At 46.2% G+C, this 25,361-nt stretch overlaps 1 protein-coding gene across 2 annotated transcripts; it reads right to left on the bottom strand.

Annotated features, from left to right (window-relative positions):
• Positions 1–4,072: 4,072 nt before the first annotated feature.
• On the bottom strand, positions 4,073–15,546 carry rffl (ring finger and FYVE-like domain containing E3 ubiquitin protein ligase). Of its 2 annotated transcripts, none has more exons than XM_035384446.1 (8): positions 15,327–15,546; positions 13,243–13,388; positions 11,123–11,298; positions 8,167–8,517; positions 7,429–7,506; positions 5,511–5,721; positions 4,413–4,436; positions 4,073–4,314 (listed from the first exon to the last, which is right to left on the bottom strand). In XM_035384446.1, exons 3-8 carry the CDS (start codon positions 11,291–11,293, stop codon positions 4,133–4,135), a joined length of 1,017 nt encoding a protein of 338 aa, XP_035240337.1. In that variant the 5' UTR covers positions 11,294–11,298; positions 13,243–13,388; positions 15,327–15,546; the 3' UTR covers positions 4,073–4,132. The 2 variants fall into 2 exon arrangements, with proteins under 2 accessions (XP_035240337.1, XP_035240336.1); XM_035384445.1 differs by having other exon boundaries at positions 13,243–13,391.
• Positions 15,547–25,361: the final 9,815 nt, after the last annotated feature.

The following is a 25,361-nucleotide window of genomic DNA, read 5'->3' on the forward strand; positions in this document are numbered from 1 at the left end:
GCACTGTTACACACCAAATATATTAGGGTAATGCAATCTCTGAGCAGACGTTTCAGCTATTGGGCAAAGTTGGTCATGTGACTACAGCTGTATTTAATGCATAGAAGGTGGCACCTCGGTAGTGAAGGGAGCATTGCTGATCTATCTGCGGTTTCTGCTACAGAGTAAATGTAATAAATCTCTTTTAATAGCATGTACTACCCCTACATGGCCCTGGAGTGTGTATGTGCATGTGTGATTAAGCTTGCTTTATATTGTAAGCAGTTTTCTGCTGAGGAAATATGTTCTGGTGATGCGTCGCATTGTTGGGTTGGAGTGCGTCGCATTGTTGGGTTGGAGTGCGTCGCATTGTTGGGTTGGAGTGCGTCGCACTGTTGGGTTGGAGTGCGTCGCACTGTTGGGTTGGAGTGCGTCGCATTGTTGGGTTGGAGTGCCTCAAACTGTTGGGTTGGAATGCAGCAGAACCAGACCACTGATGACAGATGACTACTGTCAATTATCTTACCACAATCTTTAAATTTTTTATTACTGTAAACAAACCGTAAATATATTACAGATATTATTCAATAAAATGAATGCCGTTTGCCAGTGTGTTTAGGCTAAACTGGAAAAATTCTACTGACAATTGCTGACAAATTTCCAAAGATTCAACAATGAAGATTGAGAGTAACTGCCTGCCACCTCATTTGGTGATCTGCTATCATGAGGCCGTTCTGTGTGAGCTAAATCCACATGCCCAGAAGAACGCGAGCGTGTTCAATACTGCTGACCAAAATGGCGGTGTCTCCTGTACCTGGAACTTTAGACAGGGAGGCACTGCTGCATGCGTGACTGTAGAAACAGAGGAATCCAAGTGACGTATGACAATTAACTCAGCAGCCTGGTATGTGCCTGAGGGGTTTTCAATTAGCCAAATACTTCGAGTAACAAATTATGCCTCTGATTATTATAATTATATAAATGTAAGAATGTAAGAACCAGTGTTTGGGGGGGGAAAAAAGCATTCAGTGTGTTATTGAGCAAAGTCATTATATAACAATATTCGCAGTCTTTAGAAATCACTGAAAGTAAACCGTAAAAAGATGTTAACACATTCAATACACCATGTTATGTGCACTTGTGTTATAATAAACACTTGTATAACACAAGCATATGCAGGGTGGGGGTGAGGTGAGAAAAAATAACCAGCATGATTTGCCGTCTTCAGGTTTTTTTATGTCGCATTTTGTTTTAATAAAAAGCTGCCTTCAATAAGCTGTCACAGTATCACAGATTCTCTAGATGCACCACATAATCCACTCTGTGTTCATAACATTGAAAGTTTCGTTTTCCTACTGTTGAAACTGGAAAAATTTCCAATTTTATCTTTTAAAAAAAATATTCATTTAGGGGTGCATCCAAGTACAAAACTGGCAATGATCATTCTGAGGTCCTGTAACCAACCAGAACGTTCTGTAATTAAGATGCAGACGGCAGTAATGTTATGTGTGAGTGAAGTACCTTTTGAGTCTACAGAACCTTTGGCCCTAGAAATCTCTCCGTGGTCAGTGTTTGAGTGACAAAGCAACTTCTGCAGCCAAAGCAAAGCTCGAAATGTTTGGTCTCCGGCTTCCTACCAGGTGAGTCACCTTCCTGATGCTTAGTTTGGCAGGCAGAGCTGCTCACTATGAGCCTTTACCGGCATGATTAGATTCTACAGGGATAACCAGTCATGTCCCCAGCTAGGCATCCGACCCTGCTAGACCACACTGCTGCAAATCTCCCATGAGCACCGCTGTTCCCCTTTAAAAGCCATCCGTGGCTTCAGTGATGGTATTCAGGCCTATGCCAGTCACACTGGTTACAGACAGGGTAAGATACTCGTCTGATGTAAACACAACAGGCCAATCAGAATGACAGGAAATGAAAGGGTTTGCTTATCAGCAGTGTGCGTTGAAATCTTGCCCCGCCCCCCTATTGTGTCAGGTGCTGTCCAAGGCTCCCAGACTGGATGAACCAGTCGCTCGGAATCCTGGCGCTTCCATGGAAACCACATGACGAGCAAGAAGAACCTGGCTGGCTTGGAGGATTCCAAACCACACAATGGACAGCTGTTCTTCACCACTGTTAATACCAGGGAAAGCGATGGCAGCAGCACTTCAAGGTAATCCTTCATTATTTAAGTCTAAAATAAAAGATGCGCATAAGAAAAAAAGATATATATATTTTATTTAACATTTTTCAGAATTATAAATCCCATTATCTCACTCTCATCCACACACTCTTCCAAAATGAAGCTTTTACAATATTAAATCACTGCCAAAATTCTCAAACAAAATTAAAGCATGTTTTTTTGTCATTATGACATTTCACAGTCGGAGAAATTAACAATAAAAAAAAAAAATACTAGGAAGAAAAAAAAAAACCTTCTGCAGAAGCACCCCACCATTTTACCACAGACAGAAGCGCTGAGCAGACCTCCTGTCCCACAGAACAGGCTTTTCCTTCAGAGGCCTGACACCTGCGGCTTCCCGTGTTACAATGTGGCTCACTTCCTCTTTATATCCCAACCCCAAACTCCCCCGGAGGGGAACAACGAGATCTCTCTCTCGTTCCCCATGAGATGAAACAAAAACTTACTGTTTAAACCACATCAATCCTGAAAATGCCTGTTTTATATCCAAAAAAAAAAAAATTTAAACATATGCAGAAATCAGAAAAACAGAACTGAGCAGTTTCACTGACTGTATGACTGTAAATGTTTTTTAGTGCCAAATGACAGCAAAATTTTACAATGTGGATCCGGCACTTCATGAATTTGTTACAGTCTCGGTTCTGCTGGTGGGAATTCACCAAGTGAGATGTTTAAATGGGCCAGAGGCAGTCAAACTGGGAATTCATTTGCAAACCTTTTTTTTTTTTTTTTTTTAATGCTGAAGAGGAGAACTGGTGTGATTTCAGGTAGGACCGTGCCCCCCGTTCAGTCCTCGTGGTCCCGATTCCCAGGTAAATAAACTTAACTGGCCGCTGGCTTTGTGCGAGGTGCTGCTTTTATTCGTTAGAGATGGTGCAGAGACCCACACTGCGGCCACCCCCCTAAACGTGACGGAGGTGTGAAATCTGAGAAGGGGATCTGACCCCAAACCACGCTGGCGTGGCGCGTGGAAGCGCACGGGACGCAGGACGCGCTTCTCCGCCCGCTGCTACATTCCGCCAGAGAGGAGCTCTGGGAGCTCGCAGCGCGCTGAGAGAACGTTCCGGAGGCCTTTCCCCGAATTCAGACCCGCCTGCGGCTTCAGCACAAACACCCTCCACACCCCAGCCGTGCCTCACTCTCACTCACACACCCCCCCACTGCCTCACACTCACTCACACCGCCCCACTGCCTCACACTCACTCAAACCGCCCCACTGCCTCACACTCACTCACACCCCCCCATTCCCCCCTGAGCGTGCCCAACGGCCACATGACCCCGCCCCCACACTCCACCTCCCCCAAAATGCTGTCCCCATCACGTACCCGTTTAGCACTGTGCAGATTCATTGTTTTTCACAGTCAGTGATGGATCTGGACCAATCAGAGCGCTGTTTGCACTGTGCAGTCAGTAATGGATCTGAACCAATCCAGCAGTGTTGTTTGCACTGTGCAGTCATTAGTGGATCTGGACCAATCAGAGCGGTCTTTGCACTGTGCAGTCATTAGTGGATCTGGACCAATCAGAGCGGTCTTTGCACTGCACAGTCAGTGATGGATCTAGACCAATCAGAGCGCTGTTTGCACTGCGCAGTCAGCAGTGTCAGGCAGTAGCGATGTTGCAGTTTTCACACGCTCGGCGCCTGGAACTGCACTGGCAGACAGCGCCTGTGTAACGTCTGCGAACCGAAGCGGTGTTTCCTCAGTCCGCCGCTCTGCTGTTCGCCAGCGTGTGTGCAGAGCACTTCCTGTCTGGCGCTCCTCTACACACCCAGGTGCAGATGGGCAGGAGCAGGTGGGAAGTTTGGGCTTGGGGAAGGAGTCCCGCCTGTCACGTTTTCAGTCATATGCACACACGCACGCACACACACACACACACACACTCACACACACACATACACACACACACACACACACACTCACACACACACACAAACACTCACACACACACACTCACAGGTCAGGACCTGAAGACGTGCACGGCCCGCACCACGTACTGCCTGCAGATGGGACACTCGCTCATGCGCTTCCCGCACTTGGTGCAGGTGACCATGTGACCGCACTCCAGCAGCACACAGTCGATGGGCGAGTCCATGCAGATCTTACACAGGTTCTCCTCCAGGCCAGAGGGGGCGCTAGAGTCTGAAGAGACACAAACCCACCCGTCAGTCACAGAGCAAGCTGCACAAAACCAGCACAAACAGAGAGCGTCCCCTCCAGCACCACACCTGAACACTCACCTGTGCCTGTCACTGCGTCTGAAACTGGAAAAAAGGAAACATAAATAAGTGATAATCTCCAAAAGTAATGCAGAGCATCAGTAAAACACACACATTTTTCCACACCAGTGAATAATTTAAGACTGTAGGGGTGTATAGGGGACGGGGTGTAAGGTGTATAGGGTACAGGGTGTATAGGGGACGGGGTGTAGGGGATGGGGTGTAGGGTGTATAGGGTACAGGGTGTATAGGGGACGGGGTGTAGGATGTATAGGGTACAGGGTGTATAGGGGACGGGGTGTAGGGGATGGGGTGTAGGGTGTATAGGGTACAGGGTGTATAGGGGACGGGGTGTAAGGTGTATAGGGGACGGGGTGTATAGGGGACGGGGTGTAAGGTGTATAGGGTACAGGGTGTAGGGTGTATAGGGTACAGGGTGTATAGGGGACAGGGTGTAGGTGTATAGGGTACAGGGTGTATAGGGGACGGGGTGTAGGGTGTATAGGGTACAGGGTGTATAGGGGACGGGGTGTAGGGTGTATAGGGTACAGGGTACAGGGTGTATAGGGTACAGGGTGTATAGGGGACAGGGTGTAGGGTGTATAGGGTACAGGGTGTATAGGGAACGGGGTGTATAGGGGACGGGGTGCAAGGTATATAGGGTATAGGGGATGGGGTGTAGGGTGTATAGGGTACAGGGTGTATAGGGTACGGGGTGTAGGGTGTATAGGGTACAGGGTGTAAGGTGTATAGGGTATAGGGGACGGGGTGTAGGGTGTATAGGGTACAGGGTGTAAGGTGTATAGGGTACAGGGTGTATAGGGTATGGGGTGTAGGGTGTATAGGGTACAGGGTGTAAGGTGTATAGGGTATAGGGGACGGGGTGTAGGGTGTATAGGGTACGGGGTGTAAGGTGTATAGGGTACAGGGTGTATAGGGGATGGGGTGTAAGGTGTATAGGGTACAGGGTGTATAGGGGACGGGGTGTAGGGTGTATAGGGTACAGGGTGTATAGGGGACGGGGTGTAGGGTGTATAGGGTACAGGGTACAGGGTGTATAGGGGACGGGGTGTAGGGTGTATAGGGTACAGGGTGTATAGGGTACGGGGCCAGGCTCACGCAGCTCCTGCAGGTCTCTCTGGTCGTTGTAGAGGCGCGTCACGCGCTCCATCAGCTCCCACTTCTCGCAGCAGCCCTTGTAGTCGACGAAGTTTCGGGCGAGGAGCTCCTTCAGCTGCCGCACGCTCAGGCCGTCGATGTCCTCCACGCAGGACAGGTCGGAGAGCGAGGCTCGGCGGCCGGGGGGCGCAGTCTCCTCCACGTCTGAGGACTGAATGACAGCAGCTGTCAGCCAATCATCAGTGAGCGCCTTCTAATCCTTCCCAAATAACACACTAACAGCTGAATTCAGGCTGCAGTGCCTGCTGGGATGAGAGGTATTTCAGCACTCCACGTCATCCAAGTCTCTGGTTGGCTACAGTATCCACACATCTTATTTCAGGGGCTCTAATTGGCTGCTGACTGAAAGCAGTTTATTTGCAGACCTGTGGGGGATTTTCTATTATTTTCAGAGAGAATAATTTTCAGACCGAACACTCGATGGGTTAAATTTTCAGGACCCCTTTCCAGTGCTCTCTACGCCTGATCATCCCCCAGCTCGTTTGGCACAGTAATCCCTCCTCTTCACCTCAACTGGTGCGTGATGGGCATTCAGGCACAAAATGGCTGCTGCTCGGCTGTGGTGGAGCTCTGTTCTCCCCTTCACTGTAAAGGGCTTTGAGGTCAAGAGTACAATGGGGCTATATAAATGCAATCCCCTCTTAATTATCACTAATTTACATTCTCGACTTCTGTAGGCCAGGGTAAAAGGACTTTTACAAGATGTCTTTTTAAAAGATAAAACTGCACAGTAGGTCCATGAGGTAAACATGTAATTGTTTTAGAACAGAGGTGTCAAACTCTAGTGCTGGAGGGCCGCAGTGTGTTTCTGTGGTTTCCTTTCAATCAGCAGCCAATCAATGGCCTTGAAAAACAAGGTGTGCGGACTCTTTAGCCAATCAGTGACTAAAATGAATCACTAAGTGCTAAAACCCACCGAAAACCCTCTGATTTAGAGGGTTTACCAGACCCTGAACATTCTGATCAGTGAATAAACGTGTGAACATGTAAACAACCAATTGTGTAAATCACCAATGACCAGGTGCAGTGTAATTCAGCAATACAAGAAGAGTGCCAACCTCACCCAGAACGATATGAACAGACATCACTGACCCTAAGCGCAGAAAAGGACCCAACAGCGTTTGTTTAATGTGGTGTCTCTCATGTGGCTCGGCCTCCCTGACTGAGGGGTCATTCTCACGCTTTAAAAAGGCCGTCTCTGTTTTGGATGGGCGGGGCGGTGCGCGGGGCGATGGGCGGGGCGCTGGGCGGGGCGCTGGGCGGGGCGATGCGTGATGCAGCGTTTGTAAACGAGAACAGAAACGACCAAGCTCTGTTTTTTTTTTTTTTGGTGTTTCGAAAGCATTTTTTAAAAAGCCAAACGGGTTTTCGAACTGCATGCGGAATGAAGACCCTCAAGAAGCGCTCGACTGACACTACGTCGCTTTACTGAAAATTTAAACTTGCGGGGGGGGGGGGGGGGGGGGCAAACATTCCCTGAAGTCTCTGCAACAGGAAATAGCCTGCATTCTCCAGTACCATGTACCATGTCAGAGAGCACAAGGCATCCACTGTTCTCCTAGAATAGGGCCTGTCTGCTGAGCAGTTGAAGAGCTTAGAATTACAGGGTTCTGTCTGCAGACAGCTTTCAAAATAAAAGTCCCATTTCACAGCATGGCTTTGTACTGTAATCTCAGTAATTTAATATTTTTCATAAGAAAAAAAAAAAAACCGTTAGTTCCGGTGTTAATATCAGATTTTTTAAAACAATAATGTCTGACAGGATGTGGTCATAACGCTAAGCGGTGGATATCACAGTGGGGTGCAGGGGGCGGGGCCTCTCTCAGGAGGGGCGGGGCCTCTCTCAGGGGGGCCGTACCTGGGACTCGGTCTCCTGCTCCTCCGGGCCCTGGGGGTCCGTCTCTGTGTCAGGTGTGTCCTCCTGCACAGCCGGACCCTGGGGCAGAGACCCTCACTGAGTGAAGGAGCCGCAACTCCTGCCCCACACACACTCATACATGCGCGCACACACACACATACACCCACACACACGCACACGCACACTCACGCGCATACACGCGCATACACGCATACACACACACACACACACACACACACACATACACACACGCGCATACACACACACACACACACACACATGCATACACGCATACACACACACACACACGCATACACACACACACGCACTCTCACACACACACACACACACCCCCACAGAACCTAGTCTCTCGGATTAAAATGGCTGCCCACCCACCAGAGACTAGAACTGCTGCAAATACTGTTACTAAACATGCCTAACTCCAGTCCTGGAGGGCCGCAGCGTCTGCTGCTTTTCAGTGTTCAGATCTTAAGAGCTAAATCTAACTCTCTGATTGGCTAGAAGGTCCCTACAGCTGGCCACTAATTGGCTGCTGGCTGAAAGGAAACCCTAAAAACCCGGCAGACATTGCAGTCCCGTGGGACTGGAGTTAGAGTTTTCCCTCACTGTCTCAGTGGTCTGGGCAGCAGCTGTAAAATCAGCACCAAAATCAGGAGTTCAAAAAAGGACATTAAAATAAAATTAGTGTTTTTTTGTTTTTTAAGTACAGGGCCGTACCTGGTCCTCGTCAAGGGTGGGCGGTGGAGAGGTGGGCTCCGCAGGCGGTGGGGGAGGCTGGGGCGTGGTTTGGGGCGGGTCTGTGGGCGTGGCCGGGCGGGGCACCTCTTCGCCAGGCGTGTGCTGGTTCAGCACCAGCTCCACGAGCTCCTCCTTCTCGCGGCAGGTGTGCGTGGGCACCTCGTGCAGGTGCAGGTAGTCCCGCAGGTCCTTCACCTTCAGCTTCATGAGCTCCGCCCTCTGGAACAGGGTGCCGTGGAAACGCTGGCACGTGTGACACAGGCGGGGGTGGAGCTCCAGTTCCGCAGAGCACCGCCCACAGAAGTTCTTCCTGCAGTCCACGCAGACATGCTGGGGGGGAGGGGGGCGAATTTTCTATTAGAATTTTATAATTCACTGTTCAGTCATTTGGCAGATGCTTTTAGCCAGAAAGACTTGCAAAAAGTGCATTTGCCATGGTACACAACACACCGCGAGAGCAGAGGCGGAAAGTCAGAAAGTAAAAGTCCTGCCATGTGTTCCTTCCTCCCATGACCTCAGCCAGCTGATTTCACTAATTAGCTCTCCCTCCTGGCTGAAGAATTGCGCCAATTAGCAAATCCAGGTGGTTGGAACAAAGTGCTGGGGAGGATTTTTACTTTCTGAACCTGGATTTTGCGCGCCTGCGCTAGAGAGAGGCTGAGTCACAGTCACACACGGGCCAGAGTCGAGGTGCGTGCCTCGTACCTGCGGAAACCTGCAAGATGCGCTATATAGATAAACACTGGGGCAGAATGAAAGGGTGGGTTTTCCCCACATCGGCAGAAAACAGCCTCTCAGCTTTCCTGAATCTGGGAAGTGGGTTTGGAGTGGGAATGGGGAGTTCCAGTTCCGCGTGGGTAGCCTCCTGAGGTCGAGCTGTGCGCTGAAGCTAGCAGGCCGTACTGGCCACTTCCGTGTGCGAAGCTAACAACAAGGGCTCTGTTCAAACAGAAACCAACTGTCTCAATCCACCATGAGAGCTGATATTATTAACACAGGGAAATGGCCTACATTTCCCAATAGCCCACATTTCCCAACAGACTACATTTCCCATCTCTGCACCATCAACTTCCTCTTCTTCTGTTAGCATCTACACAATCTGCAAATGGCAAAGTACACCACAGCACAGCTTAAAAACCAGGGCCGATTTACTCTACGATTTACAGGATAAAATACAAAATATACCAAATGTTTTAACTCTTTAGATGCCAGTGAAATTTTTATACTCCAGCAGATTCCTGAGAATTAAACAAAAACACACTACTCAGCAAAACAAGTGAAGTTAAAGAATTTCATCATGAATATTGAATGAATATTGGTGTAAACAGATGTTTCCGTTTAAGTTGTCCGTAACCTGCAGGAAGTGCACCAGTGGCTGAAGGGTTACAGTGAGTATAATGTCATGTGACTCAGGTCCGCGTGCCCCGGTGGCTGAAGGGTTAAAGCGAGTATAATGTCATGTGACTCGCGGATAGCGATCTCTGGATCGCACCCCAGTGCTGTCCGTAACCATGACAGCGGTGAAAGTCCCCTGAAGCATTCCGCCTGAAGGCGTGTAGCGCTGGAGGTCACGAGCTGTTCCTGGAATGAGCTACGCAGGAGTCGCACACGCAGGTGTACACGCACACACACACACCCGTGCAACGCACACGCGCACACACGCACGCACGCACACCCGCATGCACACACACACACAGGAGCGATACAGCACTGCTCAATTAAACCTGAGACACAGGTATACACACACACACACACACACAGAGGAGCATATCTTATGACGTGGTGTCCGAAACACTATCTCTACTGTATAAACTAGCTTACAGTACGGCTGCATCAGTGCACCAGATTAGTTGTCTTGCATCTATTTTTGGCATTTTGAAACTAAAATGAAAATAAAACAATGGAATTGTTGGAATGCGACTGGTAACGCTGACGACCTGTGCTGACGGATCAGAGCGCTCCGTGTTCCTTATGAAGCGGTCCACAGGGTGGAACTGTATGTTACGCCAGCGGCGTGCACAGGGAACGTGATAAACGTGACGCGCTCTGGAGGGGACCGGCACTGCTGCCTGTGAGCCAGAGATGGCGCTGTACTCTGACACCGGAGCTGACTGCTCCTGCCCCCAGTGAGACAGACGCACTGCTGCCAGTGAGACAGATGCAGTACTGCCTGTGAGCCAGAGATGGCGCTGTACTCTGACACCGGAGCTGACTGCTCCTGCCCCCAGAGAGAGAGACGGATGGAATTCTCCCAGGGGTGGGCGGGGCCTCCGTTCAAAGCAGCCCAACAATGCGCCCCGTCTCGGCTAAATGAATAAACGCGGGGACATCCGTGTTTTTTGTGAGGAGCGCACACTACCCCCAACCCCCCCCCCCTTCCCTGGCCTGAGGCAATTATGCTGAATCAGAGCACAAGAAAGAAGAAGGCCGTCTGGAATAAGAGCGTGTTTCACGGGCTCTCTGTTCAGCAGACAGCGGTGTCTCTGTGGCGCTCCCGGTCATGTGACCCCCAGGGGTCCGCCCCAGATCGGCGGCTCCCAAACTCTGAGCTCACGGCAGACTTAATAAGCGAACACGTTTATACTGTGACCTGGCCCTCATTAAACTGTGAGCTGACACACACTGCGTGTTCACATACGGCATTCACACGTCTGATTAACGTCCGTCTGGAGAACTAATCCAGCGTCAGTGCAGCAGAGCTGAATGACAGAGTAAAGTGTGTATTGACCCGGTTTTTTTTTGTGTCATTTTGCAAACAACCTCAACCCCTCCTCCACCCCGGCAGCGGGTCCTGTCCTGCGGTTAACCCCTGCGGGAGGGGGGTCGGGTTTTAATGTGCACTGCGCGTGGTTTTGTGTGGCTGCGGTCCAGAGCGGTTCCTCCAGGTGCAGCCGTGGGGTTTCCCCCTGCCCCCCCCGCCCCCCGCCCTCCTCACCTTCCGGGCCAGCGAATTGAAGCGCCCCCCGCAGGCCTTGCAGGCGAGTTCGGGGGCGGGGGGCGAGGGGGAGCTGCGGAACCCGGAGTTTGAGTAGGCCTGGCGCTGCCCGCTGCTGTCCTCCCCCCCGCCCAAGTCCACACACAGCCAGCTACAACAGGACGCCCACATGAGCCCTGCAGGAGGGGGAGAGAGAGAGAGAGAGTGAGAGTGAGACACTCTCTCACACACATACTCACACACACACACACAGCCAGCTACAACAGGACGCCCACATGAGCCCTGCAGGAGGGAGAGGGAGGGGGTGAGAGACACACTCACACACACCTACACACACACCTGTACACGCACACAGCCGAGCCTTTTAAACAGCTGATTAAATATAGGGCCTGTACCAGTGCTCAGGAACGTGTGCGTTTGGGACAGCCTGTTAGTTACAGCTGTAGACACAGGTAAAACAGGAGAGTGATTAGAGAAAAAACCAGAAGCATTTGACACGTGGCTTAAGCAGAAGAGAGGGCGCTAGCGCTAGTGCTAGCCAGGTTCCTGCGCAGGTATCTTAGAGAGCTCCAGGTTCCTGTGCAGGTATCTTAGAGAGCTCCAGGTTCCTGTGCAGGTATCTGAGAGAGCTCCAGGTTCCTGTGCAGGTATCTGAGAGAGCGCCAGGTTCCTGTGCAGGTATCTGAGAGAGCTCCAGGTTCCTGTGCAGGTATCTGAGAGAGCTCCAGGTTCCTGTGCAGGTATCTGAGAGAGCTCCAGGTTCCTGTGCAGGTATCTGAGAGAGCTCCAGTTTCCTGCGCAGGTATCTGAGAGAGCTCCAGGTTCCTGTGCAGGTATCTGAGAGAGCTCCAGGTACCTGTGCAGGTATCGGAGGCGGGCGGCTCGCGTGTCTGATCGCTACAGTGCGGCTCACATCATTAATTTAGAGAGGGTGCGCGGCTCTGGCCTAAACAGCCGCGCGACACCCTATCTCTGCGCGCGCGCGAGGCTTCGCTACGCGCTCCTCAGGGTCCTGCGCGCTTCAGCTCCCTAATCACCGCAGGAGAGCAACAGGACCTCCCGGGGAGCTCACAGACACACAGGCGCTCGGACGCACTGGAACGTCATCTCCTTCCTGTTCCTGCAGCACAGAGACCTGCTCAGCCAATCAGAACTGGACTTTGACCCGTGGCAGTAACCGGCTCGGCCAGTTGAAGGCTGGATTTTGACACTACTGTGAGGTACTGCTGTGTTCACTTTTTTTTTTTACCACAGATTGATTTACCATGTTTTTCACTCTGAAATCTGAGATCAAATTGGTTACAAATGTGGTTTTCAACCCACGGGGACAGCACTCCATACTGTGTCGGCTCCACGGGGAAATGCTCCATTTTGTTTACGTAGGTTACTACGGAAACCAGGCCCACACGGGTTCATCGCCTAAGTTTCATCTCCAAGGGCCCTATGGACACATGCTGCAGTCTAGAATATAAGGATATAACGTAGCGTCCGTCAAGCGCACTGCACAAGCATACATACACACCACACGCATAAAAATATCTCACATACGCACACTCACAAACACAAATAAATAAGCCAAAAGCAGCTTCTTCATAGATACATCATCATACACCACAGATAGTTTGGTTTTAATTCACCGTGTCATTTCCTGGTGATATGTTTTTAAGTAGGCTGTGTTTCCTGCTTTGAAATAATTCAGGAAACAACTGACCAATCAGATCACTCTCCCTGCAGAGGTCTTCACAGGGCCCATTTTCACACAGACTAGTGAATTACCAAACGGCAGGCTCTTAATCCCGCCAAACGGTAAAAGCGGCCCTCGTCTTTACGCCGCCGTTTAACGATGAAACCTGTGTCAGGTGAAGAGGAGAACCTGTTCACCACCTCACAGAGCCGTACCGTCCTTTCTAGGCCCGAAAAGACAAAAAACAAGAAATCTACGGCTGAAGACCGGCCGAGGCCTGGAAGGAACCGACAAAAAAAAGGGAACATTTTATTTTTTGCTTGACTACCGAACATGAAAGTGTGGTTAATGATATTCTGGCGACCGTTTCCCATGATGCCGCACCATCAGCAGCACCATCCTAAGTGACTCTCGTGGTCCGGCTGCGCAGACTGACCTGCGTTTCACCTGCGCCAGGTCAGGGGCCTGCGTTTCACCTGCGCCAGGTCAGGGGCTGGCCCGCATAGCCGCGGCGTGCGAGTGAGCGAGCGAGTGGCGGGCGTTCGAGGCCCCGGAGCGCGTCAGCACCGCGGCGTCGTTCCCCTGCTAACAAACAACACACAGGAACCGCCCAACATCAACAGGGTCAAAGGTCACACAACCTGGACTAATCACTGTGGGACTTCACCATGACTTAGCAGAGGGAATTTATTTTTAGGTTATATGACATTTGATTATTTTTTCCTAGTGACTCCACCATTACAAAAAGTTAAACACTGCCCTTTTTTCATTTTTTATAAAAGTGGCAGAACCATCACGGTACAAAGATTATCTTGTGTGTATTTTTTTTTTTTTCAACCCTGCAGTTATAAAATCAGAATTCAGATTCAGATAATCTAAGTTAAGCACCACACATCTATTAGAGCAAAATAAATGAAGTGTGTTTTGGAGGAAAAAAAAAAGAAAAAGGTGTACACTGAAGAAATGGTCCTTGGACAGTGAAGTAGTTATTTCACTTATGAAGTCAACACCACAGTTAATTAGACTGTGTTCATATAAATCTCCTGTACCACGCCCAGCTTTTATGTAAAAATATTTACACAGGCATTTCACGGTCACAGCAGCCACTGACAGCAGGGTCTGTAGTTTCTGTCCTCCTCGTCAGGCAACAGACATGCGCGCAAAGAGCTAGCAGTACCCACGACCCAGTTATCGGATTTAATTTGATACGGCTGTCACAGCTCAACTTGTGCCGCCTATGGCCAAATCAAGTTGTAATTTAACCGGATGTTACTTAAGACCTGGTCCCGGAGTACCCCCGTGTACAAGCTGATTCTTGTTCCAGCGAAACTCCTGTTTAATTAAGGTGATTGAAAGTGTGTTCGTTAATCGCAATGCCGGTTTGGCTCATTGCCGTTTGCCTTGTCCTTGAACTCCTCGTTATCCTCCGACGGTTTAGTATCAATGGCCATGCACACTTTCAGCATTTAAGACTTCATTGATTTCATCTGTAGGTCTATCAGTGAATAGAATCAATACCAAATATAACCTCTTCCAAAATCAGTCATTTACCATGGCACGTAACAAAAAGTGAAATCATTAGGCCTAGTTGTCTAAAAATTGAACCAACTGGCTTAATGTCCTTTATTAATATAGAATATTAATTATTTTAACATGAATGGCTTTATGATATGTATCATTAAGACTAATCACCCTTCACTAGACCTTAAAAGTCTAATTAAAAACAATTAACAACAACTGATGCTTCAGGAATCGCAATGAAGTTTAGAACGAAAAACAGCCTGTAAAAGGGTGCTCGAGGACCAGCTCGAAAACCACTGCGTTATGCAACTTAATACAAGCGAATAATTTTACAATTGATGGTAGGAATCTGGTAAGTTACATTTTTATTGACGTCACATTGCTTGAATTATGATTCTTGTATTAGCTGGCACATAGTATAATTTTGTATTGCTTTTACATTTCTGGTAAATGCCAATAGGTTATCAATGTATCATGGATACTGAGAATGCTATTAAGATAAAAAGAAATGAGGCTACACACTGACCATGTTTCTGCACTGCAGTAGCCAGCGAGCAGCACTCCAGCTGACTAACCATAATAACCACAATGTTTACGACGGTAGTTATTTGAAACGCTATTCGAAAGGTCTCAATGTAGAATATATTCTTTCAAACGGGAATGGGGCCAGCTTGTTAGCTGACTAGCCCTCTAGGTTCTCCGGCACCAAATTGATCAAGTCATAAAGTCGTCACGGCAGTTAGCCAGCCAGGAAGTTCACTATACTAACTGGCAAACGAACGCTAACTTTTTACGATAAGTTTGTAGAGCAATGAAATGTAGTTGCTTCGTTAACTGTTACTTTTAGTACGAATGCACTCAACATTGTTAGGAAAGATCACAGGGGCAAGTTAAACAGAATTACACCATTACATGCTAGAAAGTCCTAATCAGCTATCAAGCTAACGAATGGCAACCTTTGAAATGGTTAACTGGACGTGGAACTCTTTGGTAACTTACCTTGTTCTGGAGTCAACAAATTGGAGCTGTTCAAGTAAACTAACTTTATTAGACTGACAACTTAATAGCGAGAAAGTTGACTCGTCTTTATGGCACTCTTTAATAAAAGCTGACACAACTTTTCCCAAGTCAAACAGAAACAGGAATAAAATGACAGCCTCCCCGTCCCTGCGCTGCCATCTCCCCTCCCCGTTCTGGATGCAGAGGGAAGCGCTAGCAGCGCGCACGTTAGCATCCGCGTACGGCGCTGCTCCGGTGTGCTGGCGAACAGCGTCTCCTGTAGGATAGCACCCAACTGGAACATGGACGTTCTTTTATGATAAAATTTAACTTTCGCATAAAATAATTTTCTTTTCTTTTCAGCACTTATTCCTTTTTCTCTTAATTTCCCCATTTAACCTCAACACCACATCAAGTATAACATGGCCATGATACATATTAAACGCAGCACATAGGCTATAATTATTGCACATTGAGAAAGTAAACATAACACGATGAATTGTGACGAATAAATTAATAATAAAGCTGGCATATGTTGTTCTTAAATTAAGATATTATGCTGATTCCACCATATTATTATGAGTACATTGTTATTCTGATATTGCTACTAATAGCCTACTGTTATTAAAATGTTATTTAAGTATTTCTGTCTTTGCATTATGATGGTGCTGATGATGACCACACATGAAAAATAAATAGGCCAGACAAATTATATAGCGTATTTCACAGCAGTTGTCACAATACGCTTCATAGGCAACCCTGGCCACACGAGCAAGCCTAAAGAAACGGTGGCAAGGAAAAACTCCCTGTGGCAGATGGGAAGAAACCTTGGAAGGAACCAGGCTCAATGGGGAACTAGAGTACAGGATAGGAATAACATTACAATAAAGAAAATCATATTGAAAGGTTGTCTTTTCCCATATTGTAATTTTTCCCGTAAATAATGAAAATGAGCAAATATTGCATTCAAGTGAAAAGATCTTATTTTATTACTACACATTGTTTATATACATTGCCAAAAAAATAATAAAGCACATATTAAGGACTTAATCACAGTATAGGAATAGTAGGCACCACTGAAAGGCCATTAAACATTAGAAACCACGTTAGAAATGTCCTTGTGACAATGAGTCACTTGTTTTCTTCCATAAAATCCTGTAGCTATAGCCAGCTCCTAGATGCATTGTCAGTTAGTCGGACAACTTGAAAGCTCTCTCTGAGCTCTCTGTCACTGTTCTACGTTTACCGGTTTACCGTGAACCTTTACGTTTAGGTACCCAGCGTGCACGCTTTGTTGCCAAAAAGTTCTAGAGTCAAGCATGGCGGCCTCCATGAACTGGCTTCATGCGCCATTGAGCAGCTCCCATAGGAATCCATTGAAATAGCAAGCAGAAGCTGTCTCCAGTTTGTGCGTGTGCGTGTGCGCGCGCGCGCGCGCGCGTTCTCAGGCTTTTGTCGGAACTCTTGTTGTGTAGGGTTTTTTCACATATTAAGACGGGCAGACTTCATCCGTGGCCATTATCGTATTGGCAAAACACTCAGGCGGATTCTATGGAGGAAATCACCAGTTACATAATGTACATCGTATTGGTGTGTGGACATGCCATTTGTCATAAGCACCCGTGATGGTCTACTACCACTCAGTGTGGAAAAGTTTCAGTTGAGCTTGAAGTGTCAGACTTTTTCTTTCTTTCTTCTTTTCTTTCTTGAACGTTGATTCAATCTGTATCTGCTGCCCCCAAAACGCACAAATACACGTGTTGAGTCAAACTGTGTCCATGTGATCACATTCATATATTTATTTAGGCTTTCAGACTTGTATGAATTTTGAAAGTTCAAAAGCAACTATATAAAAAGGACAAACCTCCTTTTCTTTCTTTTGAATTCCTTATATGTTTGCAGGAACTATACGTTTTCATAATCTGAGCTATCTGCCAAAGAAAGAGGGGAAATAAACACAATATTTGCTTCAAATAGTCTCGTTTGTCTGGAACGTTTATTTAGTGTGTTGCAGTCGTGATGTTTTAGTATGCGTCTCTGCCAACGTACCTGGGTAGTTCTGATGGTCTGAGGTTGACTTTTGTTGAAAGTATGTTTGTTGACTGGCTTCAGTTGCAAGCACATTTTCATACACATTTTCCACTGCATCTGGTAGGGGACAGACATATTTACACATCAAATTTATTTTGGTGCTCTGCTTGGATAGAACAGGTTCGGGAACCCAGCACCCTCCTCATTGATGCGCTACGTAAACGAGGGTGTGTGCAACCCAGAATGTAACAGTTTAGGCAAATACACATACACATACCAGACTGGAAGTAAGACATGTTAATAACACTGAATTTGTTTCGGAGAATTTTACTCAATTTATGTTCAGAACAACTCATTTGTCACAGTCCCTGTCAAAAACACCAAGCTTTATTTGGGGGCGACATAGCTCAGGAGGTAAGAGGTTGTTGGTTCGATCCCCGCCCTGGGCATGTCGAAGTGTCCCCGAGCAAGACCCCTAACCCCTAACTGCTCTGGTGAATGCGAGGCATCAATTGTAAGGCGCTTTGGATAAAAGCGCTATATAAATGCAGTCCATTTACCATATCTGAATACTGTAAATGGTGCCATCAGACATTAATATATTACAGAATTTAAATTTTTTTTTTTTTAATAAAAAAATTTAAATTTTTTCCCATTCTAACAGATTCTGTTCCTTCAATGACACCTTCTAACAAGAGCTGTAATAGAAATTACATTTGTTTGTCATGATTGAGTAAAAGAGTAAAGACCTACGGCTTCATCAGTCTCACTGCGTGTGCGGTGCATTCAGTGTATGCTGGCACTGAAGTACTTACCTTTACCTGCATCTGGTCTTATCAAAGGCATGTAGTGACAGGCAGATTCTGGAATAGGATCGCTGGAAAATAAGACGCGTGTAAACAAAATGACACATTTTACTGGCTGTAATGATCAAGGGTGTGTAAATGATGGAGCATGAAGGGTTATGGAAAACTTACATACACATATTTAACATAAGTCATACTGTAAGAAAAAACATTCACAAACTGCTGCTATTTAAGTAAGATGAGCAATTTTTGGCTGTTTTTTAAACATGATTATTGCAAAATGCACAACAAACAACTAACTATCAGCATATTCTGAAGTGATACACCAGTCAAAGCTATAACAAAATTGGTTATAAATTAAATAAATTGAATAATCGTAAAATACTCACATGTATGTCGGTTCATCAGTTCTAACTACAGGAGACCAGAAAAAGGCATTAAAACATTATGTAGCACTGTCACATTTTAGAAAATCATTGCTTCATTCAAACTAAAGGATATATTTTCTGAACTGCATCTTTCCTAAATTAAAGCAATGCTATCTTGAGAAAAATGGTAGGAGAAAATTGGAGAAAAACAGAATTACAAATCATTTACACCATCCCATGGGTTTTCATTTCAACCCTGATTTGGCACACCTGACTACTAATTAGTAATTGAACAAGATCTCTAGCTGTTGAATGAGGTGTCCTTGTTCATGGTTTGAATGAAAACCTACAGGACGGTAGATCTCCAGGAACATGGCTGTTTACCACTGCCTACTTTGCAATTGATGATGTCTCAAATGTGATATCAAATTTCCCACAATGTACTAAACATAAACTGTTGCATCCTTTTTGTATCTGTAGGCTGATGAATACCACTAGAATATACACATATGGCCAAAAGTATCTGGACACCCCTTGGCCTGGTGCTGTTTTTCATAGTTTGGGCTTGGCCCCTTAGTTCCAGTGAAGATTAATCTTAATACAATGACATTCTAGGCAATTCTGTGGTTCCAACTTTCAGGCAACAGTTTGGAGAAGGCCCTTTCCTGCTTCAACATGACCATGCCCCCGGGCGCATAGAGAGGTCCATATAGAAATGGTTTTGTGGAGATCGGTGTGGAAGAACTTGAATGGCCTACACAGAGCCCAGACCTCAGCCCCACCCAACACCTTTGGAATCAACTTGAAAGACAACTGTGAGCCAGGCTTAATCGCCCAATCAGTGCCCGACCTCACTGATGCTCTTTTGGCCGAATGGAAGCAAATCCCAACATCCGAGCATAAAGCCTTCCCAGAAGAGTGGAGGCTGTTAAAGAAGCTAAGGGCGGACCAACTCCATAGTGTTGCCCATAATTTTTGATGAGATGGTGGATATCAGGTGTCCACATACGTTTGGCCATGCAGTGTATGATCACCTATTGCTGTCATTTTAGGCAAATAGGTAAAACGCGCACGCACGCACACACACACGCACACAAAGATCCACCTTTATCCTGTGTACAAATTGAAACCAGTGTAGTGTGTCACCAGTTAATATTTTTGTAACAAGTTGAGAGTTGGTCAAGTAACATGCAAACTGTTTCTTCTGTATAACACTATGAAACATAACATTAATCATTTGTTAAATTCAGTCAATATCCTTGTCCTGGCCAGTACTTACCCAAAGTATTCGTCAAAATAGATGGAGTCCCTCTGTGATGGAGAAATATTTATCTATGATTGCTTTTATATTTGCAATAAAATCTGCATGATTGAGTCATTTTGTTAGCTAGTTTAAAATTTTTTTTTAAAAAGTTAAAAAAAAACCGTAAAGAGAGATAATCTACTGATGACAAAAGGACTGGACGTGGAAGTGATAGTTCAGTAAATGGCATAGCGTCTCTCCAGATCACTTACCCCGAAAACGGTAGTACTCTTACACCCCCGGGAGGCACTAGAGAAACATGGGGAAAGCAAACATGCACCGGTGTGAAACCATTGATTTGTTTTTGTAGGCATTGTTGTTATTATTAAATAATTTTATTTAGCCATTTAATTAGATGACATCTGCATGCTACAACTCCGATACTGGAAGAGAAAAAATTCCCCAGAATGTCATGCCAACCCACCGATTTCCTGCTTTTAGTGAAAGGTCACATGATGGCAACGGTAACCAAGCAAATCTGACTCTGTCCTTCTCATTCGGATAAATAAACAGTTATACGTTATAGGCTGCATCATACAATTCTATTTCTTGATATTAATTAACAGGAAAGTGTAAAACTGCCATTAGTCCATAAACATTGAGGGCAGGGGCTATAACATTGCAGGTAATCCATAACAATAAACCAAAAAATAACAACATAAAAATGTTATAGATACTTAAGTGACCATACACTGGGCAAAATTATGTATTCATATCCAACACACTTTTTGTGTTACACACATTTAGTGTCAAAGTTACTATTTACAAATATTACAATTTGTGCTACAAAGGGAGAGCTTTTTTTATTTATTTTTTTTACACAGACTGTGTTGAAAGTAACAAAATGTGCTGTCCTTAACTAGTCCTGTATACTACGGAGCTGCATTTAGTTCCGTCTCACATCACTGTTCAATCCGCTAATAATAATAATAATAATAATAGATGTTGTTGTTATTGTTATTATTATTATTGAGCCGTTTAAAGAGTGCTCCTTGCTTGTGTAAATATTTTATGATGAAAACGTCTTAAACCCCCTGCGCAACACTGGTGCCAAGTCAGTGGCTGTGCATACTTAGTCAGTGGCTGTGCAGACTTAGGCTGTTCGTGACAGTCCACTGTTTCAAATCAATGTCACATTTTCAGTAAATATAGGCTGTTGTATAGCAAGGTTAGCTTCCATATCTCCGTACCATCCCACTTTAAGCCAAATAAAATGCAAGGGAAATGTAAAACTTAAGTTAATGATATGAATTGCTTCTTCTATCTGAGCACTGATGTATACTGAGCCAAGATTGTAAGTGGACACTGCACTGGTGTGAAAGTGCACTCCAACCTTTCAATCAGTGATGATGGCTGGCTGGTGGTCCAGCTAAAGGAACTTTTTACTTTGAACTTTGAATTTTAAAATGGTAAAAGTAATCCCCTTAGTTTTCAACCCAACTTACCTCTTTGGGATGGCACAATTCTAATGCTCTCACTTGGACCTTGGCTGCAAGAAAATGTTTCTGCTTTAATGTTTACACTTCATAAAATGGTAGAGGTATCAGTGCACCTCTCTGTTTGTGAGCAATAAGTGCTACTATAATTCAATTGTCACTGAGTGTAGGTCACTGCTTCCAACAGCATAACCAGTTACAGAAACCACATCCTTCGGAGTTATACAGCATGTCAACATTCCCCATTTACCCCCCCCCCCCCCCGCCCCCCCGCCATTGGCGTATTTAGAATAGTGTGAAAGGGGATGTAGCTCGTGACACTGTCTGTCCCGTTCTTTGTGAATTAGTGGTAGCACCGGAGCATCGTACTTACAACAGTTGTGGGTCATAAATTTGAACTTGGCTTTGCATTATATCTATAAAATGAAAATGACAAAAGGAAACCAGTATTATTTATGAATGTTTATTTCGGGTGCATTTGAATTATCACCCAGCTTTAGTGGGCAATTTAAAGGCTTGGATGTATAAATTGGTGGTAGTTTGAGCATTATGGCATTTGAAACTACAGTCATCTGTATTAATCCACAGGGGCAACGAGGATCTACGGTACTCACTGGATTTTTTTCGGCAACAGACGCACATGGCAAACACGACCCCCAGAGACGTCAAGGACACCACGGCCAGCGCAGAACCTGATTGGCCGAGGACTGCAGCCATGCCTACCAATCGAGAAGAGTAGAGGTGCGTTTTAAACTTGTTTAAAATGTCTGGACTGGAGTGAAGTCAGCACACACAGGCCGTGGCCATGGTTATGATTTACTGCACTGTGACTCCCTTCAGGTCAAAGGTCATGTGTTGGTCATAACTACAACAGGAAGTTGAGTAGAATGGAATATAACGGGTATTGTTTGTCCCAAGCTGGAAAATTCCCCTGGTCACCACAAACAAAAAACAGTTAACTCCACAGGGCAAAAAACATGTAGTTATTACAAATGCAAATGACGCTGCACTGCAAAATGGCCAAATACACACCTGATAAAGTGAATAAATAGGTTGCGGAATAAATCAGAGTACTGAAATCACAGAAAAATACTCTGACTAAATAGGTTTAAGCTACTGTGTGTACTCTAAGGAGGCTAAAGCGGGAGGTTGTGATAGAGATTAACAGAGAAGTTCGTAGATAAACAGGGGAATCTGAATGCAGAAGTTACCGTTTGTAGATTCCCATCGAAACCCCCATTAATCTGCTGTCAGAACTCGAGCTGAAAGGATTTCGGTTCCCTCAGGTGAAAGAGGTGGCTGCAGCTTCCTTAAACGCTGCATGTGTACGCCTTCAGGTCTTCATTTACACAGATAAATTTAGCCGAGCCCCCCTTTTCCTGCACAGTCTGCCTTTTATGAGACAGCGTTTTGAGAGTGTACTGTAGACATTCCTTGTCGTTAACAAAATAATCACACCTCTAGTTTCACTTACAAATCTGCGGCACTATAATCACGATAATCACAGGAAGAGAGTTCTGCTTCCAATCTATACCCCTTATCACCACATCTAACAACGGGCGAATTTCACTTCTGACAGGGTGGAGGGCTGTGTGCTGAGGTGAATTAAAACAGGAATAAATAGCTGCTTTGGGGGAATACCAGTATTCTTGATTCTCCTCTGAGACGTCCTGATTAAGTCATGGCATAATTTCCACAAAACGCTGTTTAATGTGATAAATGCTGTTCCTGGGCTTTGATTTAGGAAGTTAAGTGTGTATGATCGGAGTCCATACCACAACTCTTCAGCTGTAGCATTGATACTTTAAGTTCACTAAGGATGATTTCCCCAGTTTGGTGTTCACTGCGGGTGATTTCTCCAGTTTGGTGTTCACTGCGGGTGATTTCTCCAGTTTGGTGTTCACTGCGGGTGATTTCCCCAGTTTAGCACCAACACCACACCAAAGTAAAACTGGTGGGAAAGCAGGAATGCAGTCGTGCATTTTAGACACGCGCTCTGATTTTAAATTCAGTGCATCGCTGAGAAAGGTGGCTTGGGGTGAGGGGTTTCTGTGTTTTTAACACACTGTCTGTACCCCAGAAGCACGTTTACTTCCATCTGTTGCAGTTTCAGGAAATGGAAAAAAAGCAGAGCTCACATCAGAAAGCACGTTCCGCGCGGCTATTTTAAACAGCCTGTTGGGTGGGGAGAGTCCAGCCCCTGCAGGCAGACCGCACGGGCTCCTCAAACCGTTGTGTAATCGCGAGAGCATCATCTGATCACAATAAATCCCAGCGTGTCACAAGTGCTGGTGTGGAGGCAGGCTCCACAGACCCACCGCGCGCGCACACGCACGCACGCATGCACGCAGTGTGATGCTCCACTTCTGCAACTCACAGCAGCCTGCCGATGTCCCCACGCACCCACCGTCCAAACGGCACGTTAAAACCAGCCCCCTCCCCCCCCGCCCCCCCCATCCCACGGCCCAGGGACCTTCTGCGTCCGCTCGGTGCGTTGCCATGGTATTTATATTAAATCTGAACTTCCTGGGAAACCATGACATCGCTGCCCTTTGGCTTAGTAATGACCAGAGGTGGGTAACCCGGCTTCAAAGAGTAAAAAGACTGACCATGTATTTGCTCCACCACCATGCACTAAACCAGCTGATTCTAATTAGCATAACTCTTTAGCATGATGGGAGAACTAATTATTGTAACCAGCTGGTTTAGTGCATGTTGGTGGAGCAAATACATGGTCAGTCTTTTTACTCTTTGAAGCCGAGTTACCCACCTCTAGTAATGGCCAATGGTGACGGTTCTTTTTCCCCATAAAACCCCACTGCCCTGTTTCTCGTTACTCACATCATGTATACAAGCATTCAAAAACAGACCAGCTAGCATCAATATACCCGCTATGAATATAAGAGAAAAAAGCCTCCAGTGACCATGCTCGGAGTCAGCGTGTGCCTGTGGCTGACTGTCTTACTAGTTTCAGCTCAACCGGGTGGCGTAAATGAAGGAAACTTAATATTGATCAAATCTTAACATGCTGTTCATGCGGTCCTCAAAATCAAAACGAAACACTTCCTTCCTGATTTGTGGAATGTGACCCCCGCCCAGCCCCAGCCCCAGAACTCACCTGCTCTCGCCTCTCTGTGGTCCTCTCCCGTCTGGAAGGAGCCTGTAGCTGAACTGACTGAACAGACGAGGCAGGGAGGGGAGGGGAGGGGGGGGGGTGTGTCCCAGTGGCACAATTTCAACTGAGAACTTGGGCTAAAAAACGTCAAAACTTCCTGTTTCAAACTGAATGCTCAACCACTTCCGCCTACTGGACAGCAGAGTAGGACACCACAAGCTGCGCACTCACACACACGCGCATGTGCGCACACACACGCACCTATACATACACACCACACACACACACACACACGCACGCACCTATACATACACATCACACACACACACACACACACGCACCTATACATACACACCACACACACACACCTATACATACACACCACACACACACACCTATACATACACATCACACACACACACACACACACGCACCTATACATACACACCACACACACACACCTATACATACACACCACACACACACACACACACGCACGCACCTATACATACACACCACACACACACACACACACGCACGCACCTATACATACACACCACACACACACGCACCTATACATACACACCACACACACACACACACACGCACGCACCTATACATACACACCACACACACACGCACCTATACATACACACCACACACACACACACACGCATGCACCTATACATACACACCACACACACAAACTGAATACACTTAGTGTATAGGTAATGTTTATTCAAGCATACATCAAGGCAATGGTAGTGCACACATTGAGGACATTATTAAACAGACTCACTGTAGTACGTCCTAAAATAATGACCACATTGTTGCAAGTAAATTAACATTTTTAGCTCTTGTGTATGCATACATAAAAAAGGTGTATGGCTTATTAAAAATGAAGTGGACTTTTATGGTTAGGGAGGAGAAGAGTTTAATTCTAGTAGCTTTCTGCTCTACTGCGATGTGCAGTTAG

Source organism: Anguilla anguilla, chromosome 12 (genome assembly GCF_013347855.1).
Source record: "Anguilla anguilla isolate fAngAng1 chromosome 12, fAngAng1.pri, whole genome shotgun sequence".
NCBI lineage: Eukaryota > Metazoa > Chordata > Actinopteri > Anguilliformes > Anguillidae > Anguilla > Anguilla anguilla.

What these genes read in the sequence shown, in the direction of transcription:
- rffl (XM_035384446.1), bottom strand. Translation starts at nt 11,293, where the DNA reads ATGTGGGCGTCCTGTTGTAGCTGGCTGTGTGTGGACTTGGGCGGGGGG. An exon ending in CCACCCTTGACGAGGACCAG is followed by an intron (nt 7,507 to 8,166) that starts GTACGGCCCTGT and finishes TCTCTGCCCCAG; the next exon opens with GGTCCGGCTGTGCAGGAGGA. An exon ending in GAGAGACCTGCAGGAGCTGC is followed by an intron (nt 4,437 to 5,510) that starts GTGAGCCTGGCC and finishes CCTTTTTTCCAG; the next exon opens with TTTCAGACGCAGTGACAGGC.